Source organism: Panicum virgatum, chromosome 6K (assembly GCF_016808335.1).
Source record: "Panicum virgatum strain AP13 chromosome 6K, P.virgatum_v5, whole genome shotgun sequence".
In the NCBI taxonomy this organism is placed as follows: Eukaryota; Viridiplantae; Streptophyta; class Magnoliopsida; order Poales; family Poaceae; genus Panicum; species Panicum virgatum.
In genome coordinates, this window is record NC_053141.1 from 32,577,507 (window position 1) to 32,590,238 (window position 12,732).

General features: G+C 44.4%; 1 protein-coding gene and 1 long non-coding RNA gene across 2 annotated transcripts; both read right to left on the minus strand.

Annotated features, from left to right (window-relative positions):
• Positions 1-4,913: 4,913 nt before the first annotated feature.
• Positions 4,914-6,523, minus strand: LOC120712235. Its single transcript, XR_005690794.1, has 2 exons — positions 6,378-6,523; positions 4,914-5,222 (listed from the first exon to the last, which is right to left on the minus strand). It is a non-coding gene; the product is annotated as an uncharacterized LOC120712235 (long non-coding RNA).
• A 1,247-nt stretch (positions 6,524-7,770) lies between these two features.
• LOC120712236 (aspartic proteinase nepenthesin-1-like) lies at positions 7,771-9,551 on the minus strand. Its single transcript, XM_039997986.1, has one exon. The coding sequence runs from the start codon at positions 9,311-9,313 to the stop codon at positions 7,976-7,978; it is 1,338 nt and encodes a 445-aa protein (XP_039853920.1). The 5' UTR covers positions 9,314-9,551; the 3' UTR covers positions 7,771-7,975.
• Between the last annotated feature and the right edge of the window lie 3,181 nt (positions 9,552-12,732).

The following is a 12,732-nucleotide window of genomic DNA, read 5'->3' on the forward strand; positions in this document are numbered from 1 at the left end:
ATCTTGCCCCATGAAGAGTGGAGGTACTCCCTCCGTCTTGAAATGTATGTCATTCTAAGGTTTAAAATTTGTCCTCAAATATATGTCAGTCTAGGTTGAGTGTGAACCCAACCATTTTAATTGTGCATTGTTTTCGAGTTTTTTCCAATAGAAAGATGTGCATGCAACCATGTAGGAGAGGTGCATGGAAAAATGCATGCTAGTTTAATTAACACATTCTCAATGCTTAATAATTAGGGGTAGAAGAGTCTTTTCTACGCATCCATAATCTGTCCTAAAAACTCTAGAATGACATACATTTCAGGACGGAGGGAGTACATCACAAATACAGTCAAAACAGACCCAAATCCAATTTCTCTAATAAAATAAAGGAACTTTCATAATTCAAAAACCCAAAGCCGCTATGCTTTTGCCGGTGTGGATTTCTTCAATGACCTTAATTTTCTCATCTGGGGTTCAAATTAGATTATCTAGATACGCATTTCGATCATCTCGGTGAGACCTACGCAAATAAAGTTCAATTCATAATTGAAGACTTCTATAAAATTGGAACCTCCCGTTTTAGAGAACATAGATGCTCTGGTATGGCCAGCCGTGTCAATTTGTTGTCAACATTGGGCTGTGCAATGAGGAATGGAAATCATGTCTTTCAATAGCACTCAAAAGGCGAAAGATTAAGCATTAGCTTGTGATCTTCCCACATTTAGTGATGTGGTGTGGATCGTGTTGGACAGTGTGGAGGCATGGCAGAGATTTAAGAGAAAGGAGTGCAGCAGCCAGACAACGAATAGGCAGAGAAGCAATTTTAGAAGGCAGATGTGTAGCCGTATGGTGGCTTAACAGAAGGAACGCCGGCCTGGTACACATGCTAGGGTCAGTAAGTGACTTGAAATTGTTCAATAGTTGTCTACTCCAGCTTTTAATTGGATGCCATGAACGCTTTTGAACCTTGAATTGTACTATATATCCTATGGCAATATAAATTTAGTTACCAGGAGGCTGAACTGCATTTGTAGTGCAATGCTAAGTATGTGACCACCAGGTGATATAGTAGGTACCAGAGCAAGAATTAATCAAGTGTAGGTATGAGAGGCATCGAGAATTGAGGCAGATGTTGGTGAAGGTCTTCTGGCTCTGTGCATACCATTCGAATGTTACGGTTGGTGCTCATCTCCTGTCCAGCTCAAGTACTTGTCATAATTCAAGTATGAAAACATCCACAAAATTATTGTACTCATGCACAATACTACATACTACTAGAGAGCAGGCTATATATGCTGTGTTTCTTTGTTAAGTGTCTTTTTTTAAGATAATGGAACATTTCAATATCCCGGCTCTTTGATAAGTTTATATGCCACACACTTGTAACTGCTCAGCTCTTTCGAGAGACGTGCCTGTGTACACAAAGCAGCCTACCTACACATTCGTGCCTGTGTACACAAAGCAGCCTACCTACACATTCATTTTTGCTTTAGGTAAAAGGATTAACCGGAAGATGTTATAGGTGGAAAATAAAATCGACTCATAAGTTGATTCCATCCTTAGTCAACGAGCTAGGTGGGTACTCATAGGTCAAAAATTGATTAATTGATTAATATAATTACGGGATGGCTACCGATAAACAAAACATATATCTATAGTACATAAACGATAAATGTTAAAAGTACATAATCAAGGTAACACTGGCAAAAACGACACAAAAGCACGGCAAAGCCGCTCTAGGGATTCTAGTAGGTCACTATTGGGCCACATCCAAAAATTGGACCGGGTATCACAAGCGTAGGGTTTAAAATGTCACACTTCATACTAAGCTTCTTTGTGGATCATGCAAGTGTTGCACTACATGAGTACGACTAGATTCTTTGTTCTTTTTTTTGTTCCATGACAGACTGACAGCGATATGTACCAATAATCACAAACAACTGCACATCCTTACTAGGGCTGTGAACAAAAATCTGGAAAACTATGTACAATGTGCATATAAATGCACCCTTTACCTCTCCATAAGCTAAATCTTGTACATTACCGGCCTTGCTTGATAGGACACTAGACCTTGCTAGGTTTTCTTTTAAATTCGCCCAACATCTACGTATGAAACATGAAATCCATTCACTATCTACGTATGAAACATGCAAAAACAATTGATATGATGATGGAATAGTTCTCCAAAGTGTTTCACTGGACACTGCAAAAACCTGTTCTCCAAAGTGTTGCTAGGTTTTCTTTTAAATTCGCCCAACATCTACGTAGGAAACATGCAAATCTTATTATCTGCTAGAAGCCTGTCGAAAAAATCAATCCCGCAGGTTCAGACAAGCCTAGGCCAGTAGAAATTTGCTGGCCTGACGGAACAGGCATGCATGGTGTAGGCACTGACGTATGTATAGCCCCAAGCTGTAGGCTCCAGTGCCAAGTGCTGAGGCCACATTTCGGAGAACTCCACGCGGGGGCAGAGCTGGAGCTACAGCAGGCGGAGCTGGTTTTTTTTTTTTTTGGCTCCGCCAGCTCCACCCATTCACTGTTGCAAACGGCTCCAGCTCTCCCAACTGGCGGGATAAAAGCGCTCCACCGGCATTTGGTGCGGCTCCCGCAAGAGCTGCTGGAATAGCAGCTGCGGGAGCCTTTCCAAACAGGTTCTGAATGTGGGGCCGCTCTAAATAGAGTATGATGCCAGAAATTTTGGTGCAGTTCACTGGATGCAACTAAGTTACAACGACATGTTATGCAAATCCCGGCTAAGGCGTTTTCTTTAAAACCACTTGTCCACTTGCCCTGCATCTGGATATATGGGACTTGCAGTAGTCCGTCAAGTCCTAGCTTCACGCATGATTATTGGACTTTTCCATATGATTTATGGTGATGAGAAGCCTCAGGAATCGAGTTGCCTGATCCTAGATAGCACATATGAATTTCTTCAGCAACTCTTCTGTCGTATCCTTGTTTATGTTGGGACTGGGACGTCCTAGGCCGTGTTTAGTTCCAGCACAATTTTTTTTTGTGTTGGAATCTTATTAATTTGAAATACTAAATGAAGTCTATTTACAAAACTTTTTGCACAGATGGGTTGTAAATCGTGAGACGAATCTAATGATGCTAATTAATCCATAATTAATTAATAATTAGCGGATGGGTTACTGTAGCATCACTGTTGCAAAATCATGAATTAAGTAGGCTCATTAGATTCGTCTCGCGATTTACAGCCCATCTATGCAAAAAATTTTATAAATAGACTTTATTTAGTACTCCATGCATGTGTTGAAATATTTGATGTGACGGTTTTTATGCGTTTACGGGATTTATGGGGTGGGACTGAACAGTGCCCTAGTATCACATGTTTTGTACGAGGTTTACCTGCATGAGACTGTAGTCTCCGGTTGGTGCCAAATTATTCGGAAATTGTAGATGCTCAGAGAGCATAGTATGATGCCAAATTATTCTGCAACCAAGTTATTATTATGATGCCTGATGCAAATCGCGCATTATTACGCCAAGTTGGAAATAACAGACAAGTTATATGATCGCTCTGCATCCTGTGAACTGAAAATAAAACAACTAATGACTCATTTTCTGTTGTCTGGAATCAGCAAACAGGTGAAATGCACGTCCCCGACATAACATCAGAGGAACACTGATCAGGGTTAACCCAAACCGGTAAGGGAAAAAAACTGGACGTCACCTTTATGGGATTTCTCCGAAATTTCTCTGATAAAATTTCTCAAACTGAAGAAAATAATCTAGATTTTTTATCGACGAGAGATTTTTCCCCGACACTGATTTCAAGAAATATGCGGCTAAACCAAAGATTTTGCCTAATAGTTGATGGCAGCCCATATATATATATATATATATATATATATATATATATATATAATGTTGTACTCCCCATCAGCATCAATTTCATCTGAAGTGGCACTAAACGAAATGTGGATTTGCTGCTAGTTTGTTTTTAGGAGCACATTGAAGGCACTGAATTTAAAAATCACGAAGCAAACTACAATAATCACATGATCAACTTTATTTCTGTGGTGATCGCTTCAACCGGCGGCTGTTGAAGTTGTAGATTAACCCAACGAGAATTCACAAAGCTAAGGCAAGCATATATATTCATCAGCTGGTTTGGGAAGTACTGATGATTTCTTTACTATCTTACCTATACTCGATAGCTTGTTACGCGCCGGGTACAATAATACTTCATAGAAGCAAAAAAAAAGAAAAGAAAAATATATGTCATCATTTAATTGCACAGCTACAGATCAGTAAATAAAGACACCTACGGATTGCCGTTCATTCATATATATACTCCTACCTCAAAATGCCAGTCTCATGAACAATACTCCCTCACTTACCCAAGAACGAAACTAGTGTCATGTGATGCATAAATAGGTATGAGAGGCATCGAGAATTATACTATCTGTGAGATTTTTGCGGCCTGGACACAAATCACAATTGGCAACGGAAGGAAGACAAGCTTCTGGAGCTTTGGGTGGATCAATGGCTGCAGATCAAGATATGTAGCGTCAAACCTCTTCAGTATATCAAATTGCAAAGGAAAAACAATAGCTGAGGCACTCGCAGGAGACGCGAGGATCAGGGACATACGTCATAACAGTCATCTAACCACTACTCACCTCTTTAGAGTTTTGTAAGCTTTGGGAGCACGTGCGGAATGTACGACTATTACCTGATCAGGAAGTCCAAATCGGCTGGAAATTCACACCCTCAGGAACATACACAGCTGCGTCAGCCTACAAAGCGCAGTTCATTGGATGCACCAAGGCAGTGCTGCCAAACACACTCTGGAGGACTCGGGCACTGCCAAAATGCAAATCTTTCATCTGGCTCATGATCCAAAATTGTGTGTGGACTTCGGTGTAACGCCCCAAGTATCGACATACCTAGAGGTTACTACTAAAGACATTAAATTGCACTAAATCATAAAATTCTAGTAAATTTCGGCAAAGTCTCCTTCGTAAATTCTAACATTAGCGGCACACAAGACATAAATATAGCAAAGTGAATATAGAGATAGTAAATAAACTTGCTCATCAACCATCACAACCGAATAAATAAATTCTAGGCGACAACCAAATGACCACGCAACAATCCTCATAACATCAAAAGAATTATTCAGCCTAGGGATTTGTTTACTGAATGGCTAAAGAGTGTGCATGCTCATAATGAAGTGGCTACTCCCATCCCATGCATACTTGATCAGCAGGTACCTAAAAACCAAATAAACACAAGAGTGAGTAGAAATACTTAGCAAGCACAATTCGGAACCGAAAGAGGGACTGCGAGTTCATGAACAATGGAAATCCAAAAGCAATGGAACATCAGTGAAACAGTAGTTTCCGCCTGAAATGGACGTCACTTGAAATTTCCAGAGCATTTACCGGTAAAGCCGAATAAGTGGGGCCAGCACTTATTCACAGGAACCTGAACATAAGAACCAAATTGCACAACCAGTATTTATACAAACCCCCGGCACTTGAATGATATGAAAGGCAACACACGAATCTTGAACATTTGATAGAACCAGAAAATTATGACATGAAGCTTAAAGAAATTGACATATGAAATGAAGACATTGAATAAACATTGCCCAAGGGCGGTAAGAAAGCCACAAACATAATCACACATCAAGAGGTCCGTCATTGCACTTGCCTTAACCTTGTTGAGAACCCGGCGCCACACGCTCGCCGCTAGAATTTATCGAACCTGTGGAATGAAGCACTCACAGGAACTAGTTCATATCGACCAAAAGCCTATATACTCGAAGAAATCCGGAGCTAAAAGCCTAAAATGTTAACTCTCACAATTTCTGAAAATTCGACCAATGCTCTGAGTTACTCGCTGTTTGGCCCATAACTTTTGATTCGCTTAACCAAATGTAGTAAATAAATACATCTTGAACATCTACAGAGAATTTCCTACAACTTTTGTTACAGCACCCAGGGAAAATTCGGCTTCTAAATAAGTCGAAAAATATAAAAACAGTTTCTGCGCACAACTTTTCTATAGGGACCAGCGACACAGTTTCGATGATATCTCCTAAACCCCTAACCGGAATCGAATGAAACTAGCGCCATTGGAAAGATATCGACGAAACCTACAACTTTCGTTGTTAGAGCAGGATCAAATTCCGCACCAATTAATGCCAGAAATTCATCGAATAAATCAGCCTAATTCATACGACATAACTAAACTCGATCTACTCTCTTGATTGTCTACTTGCCAACTAATTCCAGCAGAGCGCCACACGAGGAAACAACTCAGACCCTCCCTCTATTCTCTGCCCAGCAGCAACAAACGACAGCCCCCTTTATCAAATCACACGGACCAACATGTGCAGCATAACAAGGCAAACCAATAGTTACCTAATGAGACAACCGGTGTCGGCAGCAGCTCTCGTGAGTGGAGGTTGGAGAGGTTCACCAATATGAGGCTGCAAGGCTCCGGAGCAGGGGCGGCGCTAGGGCTGAGAGGAGACGGCGCCAGGGATGAGATGAGAAGAGGAGGCGGCGGCGCACCAATAGGGGTCGGGCAGAACAGAAGTCTCGAGGGATTAAGAAACACAGAAACCTAATGTGTATCCAATGGTCTAGATTCACCGGCTCGCCATCAATTCACCCGTTATCCAAACTTGGCATGTGAGTAGTAAAACGGATTCGTTTCGATGAGCTCTACGCAGCCACGGTCTCTGATCGTTCATACGACTAACGATTCAAAATGTCAAATTTTGGTCAACTCCGTAGTCTCTCTCAACTTGAAATTTTTTAAAAAAATATGAATAATTGGGATATTACATTCGGATAGGCTGGCAAGGAGGGGATGGCCGCACTCGCCTTCATGCCCCCCCCCCCCCCCCCCTCTGCAGAGGAGTCATAAAATCGGCACACCATTTGCTCTCCGAATGCAGATACACTAGAAGGATATGGCAGTTTGATGTGGAGTGGATTGGCTATCCAAAGCTCAACCCAAACAGGTGGAGACCGAGTGACAGTGCGCTCTCTTGGTGGCTAAACATCACTACTACGGCGGCTGTGCCAAAGAAGACCGTACGGAGCCTCACCATGCTAATCAGCTGGGAGGTCTAGAAGGAGCGAAACAATAGAGTTTTCAATCGGAAAGAAATGTCAGCGACTAGGTTAATGGAGAAAATTAAGGCGGAAGCAGCCATTTGGGCAACAGCAGGAGCAAAGAACTTAGCGTCTATAATACCACAACTGTAATTTTTTTGTTACCGGTCCCCCGGTTGTACTCTTCTTCTCTATCAACGAACATGCACAATCTCGTGCCTCTTGGTTCAAAAAAATACTATATGTGAGACCTTGGGACAGTGTAGGTGCTACTAACAAGGGTGTACACTCGAGGCTGCTCTCACTGTATGACGCTAGTAGTGCCCGAATAGTTGGGGAGAATTGGTTGCTTTGTACCTGTCTCTATCTTTCAAGATGCAGGGCGCCCATCAAGTCTATCACATACATCAATTAATACACCGGCTTTCGACAAGGGTATTGACACAAGTTTTTGCTGAGATGGGTGTTGCGTAACTAGGCAATTACCATCCATCCACTATGAGAATCAAAAAGGGACGCCTGCATTTTGAAGATTGTACTCCTGAATGTCCCATTTGGGGTCTTTTTTTTTTTGCGACTTGTCCCATTTGGGGTCTTGGACAATCATTTGGTGCTTGCAAGGGATGATAAATAGTATGGTTCTAGTTACTTTATTTCGGTTGAGAAATTGTGTTGTCAAACAAAGTACTCGAGATAAATATTCCAATTGCACATGTGTACCTATTCAATTTGTCATTAACAGGCAACCCTCATTATTGATTTTATACATTGGATACAACAAACTGTCCTACAAAAAGGGTTTCATCATCATTAGACAATAAAAAATAAAAGTTATATTTTTGCCACTGAAATCTGAAGATCATCATCGTTGTAGATTTATTTGCATACATAGCACCTCAGAGCTTGTCACATTGCGTGGGCGCGTAGGAGAACTTGCGTTCCCCCAAATCGTAGAGCACATGCATGTTCTGCTGCTGCACGTTGCCGATGACCGACGGCGCGCCTTTGAACGGCGACTGGACCACCGCCAGGCACATCACCCCGGGGCTCGGCTCCTGGAAGTAGTTGTCCCGCGGCAGCACCATCACGGCGCCGCCGTCGAAGTGCAGCACCAGCGGCGGCACCTCCACGCCGTCCATGGACCCGCCGCGCGGCAGCTCGAAGCACAGCGGGTAGTCGTCGACGGTCTTGTTCGCCACCGGCAGCTTCAGCCCCTCCATCACGGCCTTCTTCAGCTCCGTGAAGGCCGGCTCCACGAGGTACGCCAGCGTGGTCGCCGAGTCCACGGCCGTGCCGCCGGTGCCGTCGGGCTTCAGCGCCAGGCTCTCGGCCGGCACGTCCAGCCGCTTGCTCCCGAGGGAGATCCCCACCATGGGCACGTAGTAGTAGATGTCCTCCACGGGGTTCTTCAGCAGCGGGACCGTCTGCACCTTGCCCGTCGTCTTGTACTTGCCGAGGTCGGCCATGGCGCCGAACATGACCGGGCTCGTCTTGCGATCGGCGAAGGGGGTGAGGCAGTAGGAGAACTTGGGTATGGCCAGCTGCTTCAGCAGCGACAGGGGGCCCGGGGAGAGGCCCAGGATGCCGGAGGCGCCGGCGATGGTGCCGTTGGTGAGCTTGCCGCAGCCGAAGGTGAGGTTGACGGTGGCGTTGCGGTGCGCGCCGAAGGTGAACGTCTCGGTGGCGAGGACGCCGGTCGCCGTCAGGACGCCGTAGTAGTTCTCGTACGCGCACCTCTTGTCGGTGCAGTTCTTGCTGGTGAAGGCGCCCTCCTCGCACTGCTTGCTGCCGCAGGGGAGGAGGGAGAAGGACGACGACCTGGAGGGGTCGTACACCGGCTCTTCCTGCACCGCCGTGGGGCCCACCAGGCTGCACTGCGTCCACAGGAGGTCGCTGCCCATGTCGAGGATCACCTTGCTGGGCTGCGGCGGCGTGCCGACGCCGACGGTCAGCCAGTGGCCCTGGTGGGTGTAGGGGGTGACGGTCACGTCGGCCGCCGTGATGTCGCCGTCCTTGCCGAGGGCCTTGGCGAGCCTGGCCGAGTTCCCGGCGTCCCGGGCTCTGCTCTCGGCGGCGCGCCGCCGCCACATGTCGTGCCGGGACAGCATGCCGCCAGAGTATGGGCCGTCGGTGTCGAAGCGGAAGTCGAAATGGAAGATGGCGAGGGCGGGGGCCGCCGCCGCGACGACGGTGGCGAGGAGAAGGAGCAGGAGGCGGCGAAGATGGCGCGCCATGGCCGTGCTTTGGGTGCGCTCGATCGATGTGCAGAGTTTCGCGGTGGTTGGAGCATATGAATATAAATCGTTTCCCCCTTAAAGACTGCAAATAGGATTCCAGCCGCACAATGCCCGTTGTCAATAATAAGTAGCTACTCCTAGATAATCTCTGTGGTAACCGAGTTCTTCGGTCGGCTTTGAGCCGAAATAGAAACCTGTTCCACTGATTTGGATGAACAAAGATCCAAACGGCCGACCACATGGCATGTTTCCGTTGTTTGTGGTTGCCAAGCATGAGCACTGGCCCGCATGCCCGCACATGCATGTGTATACGATGCAGTGCTCAACGTCATCTTAAGTCAAATTTCTTTAATTTCGACTTTCGACCAAGCTTATAGAAAACAAAAATCTACAACATTAAACTACTCTAGAAAACAAATATCTACAACATCAAACTACTCTTAGGGCCTGTTTGGATGGACTAACAAATATCTAAAACATCAAACTACTCGTAGGGCCTGTTTGGATGGACTAAAGTTGGATACTAAACTTTGGCACATAGTACTAGCAATATACTTTTGCTAAAAATTTTCAATCTTGGTCTTGGTTAAAGTTTAGCCTGCCCCAATACCACTCCTATTTGGATAGACTAAACTTTAGCGCTTTTGAGCATTAGCACTTGGATCCAAACACCCCTTAGTAGATACACCATATATACAGATTGTTCAATTGATTGATATGGAAAATATTAATTTATTTTGCTATAAAGTTGATCAAGACTAGATAAGTTTGATTTATGACAAAACAAAAATGACTTATAATTTTATATACTCGTCAAAATCATTCTCTTCTTACATAAGTGAATTGATGAGTTCAGCACACTGATCATGGATTTTCCATGAGCAAGTTTACCAAAACTCATGAGCAAAATTGAAGACGCAGAATGAACAACGAGAAAACACATTCTACGTCAGTCAGCGATTCAGCATCAGACGCAGGAGTGAAATCCAAAACCGTTTGGGGATCATAGGGTGGGGCCCTCAAATGGGCCGATGGACGGTTACTAGCTAGACCGGAGGATACATACTCCCTCCGCCCCAAATTACTAATCGTGTTGGCTTTTATAGATTATCGATTTTGCTAGGCACTTAGACATAATATATATCTAAATGCATAGCAAAATTGATATATCTAAAAAAAATAAAACGACTAATAGTTTGGAATGGAGGGAGTACATAAGACGACGACCATAAGCCTAAGGTTCGACGGACCTTATAGTTACAATACTGTACTTACCGCAAAAAAAAACATTACCGTACAAGTCTTTTTGCCCCACCGCTACAGAATCCTGATACGGTGCCTCATACCGATGACCAGCTGCTGTTGTTGTTTTGGGGCTGTGACGTAGTGCAATGATGGCAATACCATTGGTACATCAAAATTTTTACAAGTCTATACCGACCAGCAAATTTTTACTGACCGGCTATCAGACACCCTCTAGAAACATTACGGAATGATGGTTTAACGAGCCTGGCGGAAATCCTTCAATGCGAGCTTCTCACCATGCGGCGCCCCTTGCTATACCTTCCGCTCCTTGTTGGAAACACACGCGAGACACAACGTTGACATGGACCGTTGCCTTCCTCTGCCACATGGCTTCCATCAACTGCGCCTCATATGCATAGTGTTGCACGCATGGTGTACTGTTCACAATCGTGGCCATGCCTCCCAGAGCTCCCAGCTGCCCAGGTAGCTGCTGGGCTTGACGAACTCCGGTGGCTCCACACTCGCAAGGCCTGCAGAAGATAGATTTGGGGGCGCCAGCCAACAAGGGTGGCGTGGATCTGCATCTTTGCTTCAGCGGGCAGTGAAAGTGGCAGCCAATCTGTGGATTTGATGCAGCGGCGCACGGAGAGCGAAGGAGACAGAAAGGACTGGCCGGCGGTGGCTGGAGAGTGATGGGTTGGTGGCAAGCTAGGGTTTGAGAGGGCAGTCATATATATGTGGGAGGGTGCAGCAACCGAATCGTGGGCCATTGGTTTCAGTTATGGGTCTTTTGCGCCAGGCCCAATACGAGTTTATCGATGGATGGTTCGACATAGTTATTTATATTTACCGGCGAATCATTCAATATATGTAAATATTTTTAGCGACTCATACGTAATAAAAAACTATTGAAATATCGACAGATCGTTTGCTAGAATTCTTCACTGACCGACAGTTCATCGGTAATTGTGTAGTTATAGCGACTGATGTCCGACGGGATATTGGTATTGTGTTATAGTGTGTAATAGTAGATGGTACCAATACATTACTACTTTTTGTTTGAAACTCTGGTAAAAATTAAACATACCATCACATGCACCAAGCCATGTGCCCATTCAATGGAGATCATAATTCAAAAAGTATGAGAAAGGTGGTTACCACAAATGAGGATATAAACCCAGCAGTTGACAATAACCATGGCTGCTACAAGAGCTATTATCTCCAAGCTATACATCTGCTACGAAATGAGTATGTCTTTTGAGTATGAGAGGCATCAGAAATCAAGTCACAGTATCCTGATGAAATACAAGGACTGAATAGCCATCCCACCGTAGCCCTTCTATCAAATAAACTCCAACAACTTGCACCAGAAGTGGACTACAGGCGATGGGCTCATCAGAGGCTTCATGGTTGCTGTTTTTTTTTTTTGGAGAATGGTTCCATGGTTGCTGGCTCATTGCAGGTTTTAGTCGGTCGACCCAACGACCCACGGCCGGTGTTGATTAGCAGCCTTCAGTGAGAGAAGTGAATTAATAGTATCTTCATTTTTGCTGCATTCGCAATTATAATCATGCTTTTGTACCATAATAGTTCAAGAACAAATCTCAAACACTGAAATACTTCCCTGTGAGTGAAAATAAAGAAATAACAATGTGATCTCATTATCAGTTAGTTGTTAGGTTTCAAAGTGATTCCCTTTATTATCTGTACATTTCATACAGGAATAAGCACAGCCTCATTTTTATGAATTAGTTTCTACTTTCTAGTGGTCCAAGCATACTTTAATGTAGTACAGAGGTCAAAGGAATACTTAATTCAGTTTTGATTAATATAATTTTAGGATATGCCACCAATTAATCTGTAAGAATCGAAAGTTGGGTTATTCCTCAAGCTGTCATTGAACCACAACATCAAATTTTTTAGCTGCCGTCGGATACAGATCGGACGGAAGTCAATGCTGCGCGAGGTCAACACCCGTTGCCTGTCCCGATGACTCTTGTGGTCTCAGTTTCTACAACTATGGGAAACACAGCCACAGTCAAGGACCGTAATTATAAATCATTCTTGACGCTTCCTCTTCCACATCCCATTCAAGGAAAATCACTATAGCCCCTTCCAATTCCGTATTGCCACCAAAACTCATCCGTTGTCTAGGGCCTCACTACTCGCAT

Bases quoted from the DNA above. Each gene is read 5' to 3' on its own strand.
- LOC120712236 (XM_039997986.1), bottom strand. From the start codon at position 9,313: ATGGCGCGCCATCTTCGCCGCCTCCTGCTCCTTCTCCTCGCCACCGTC.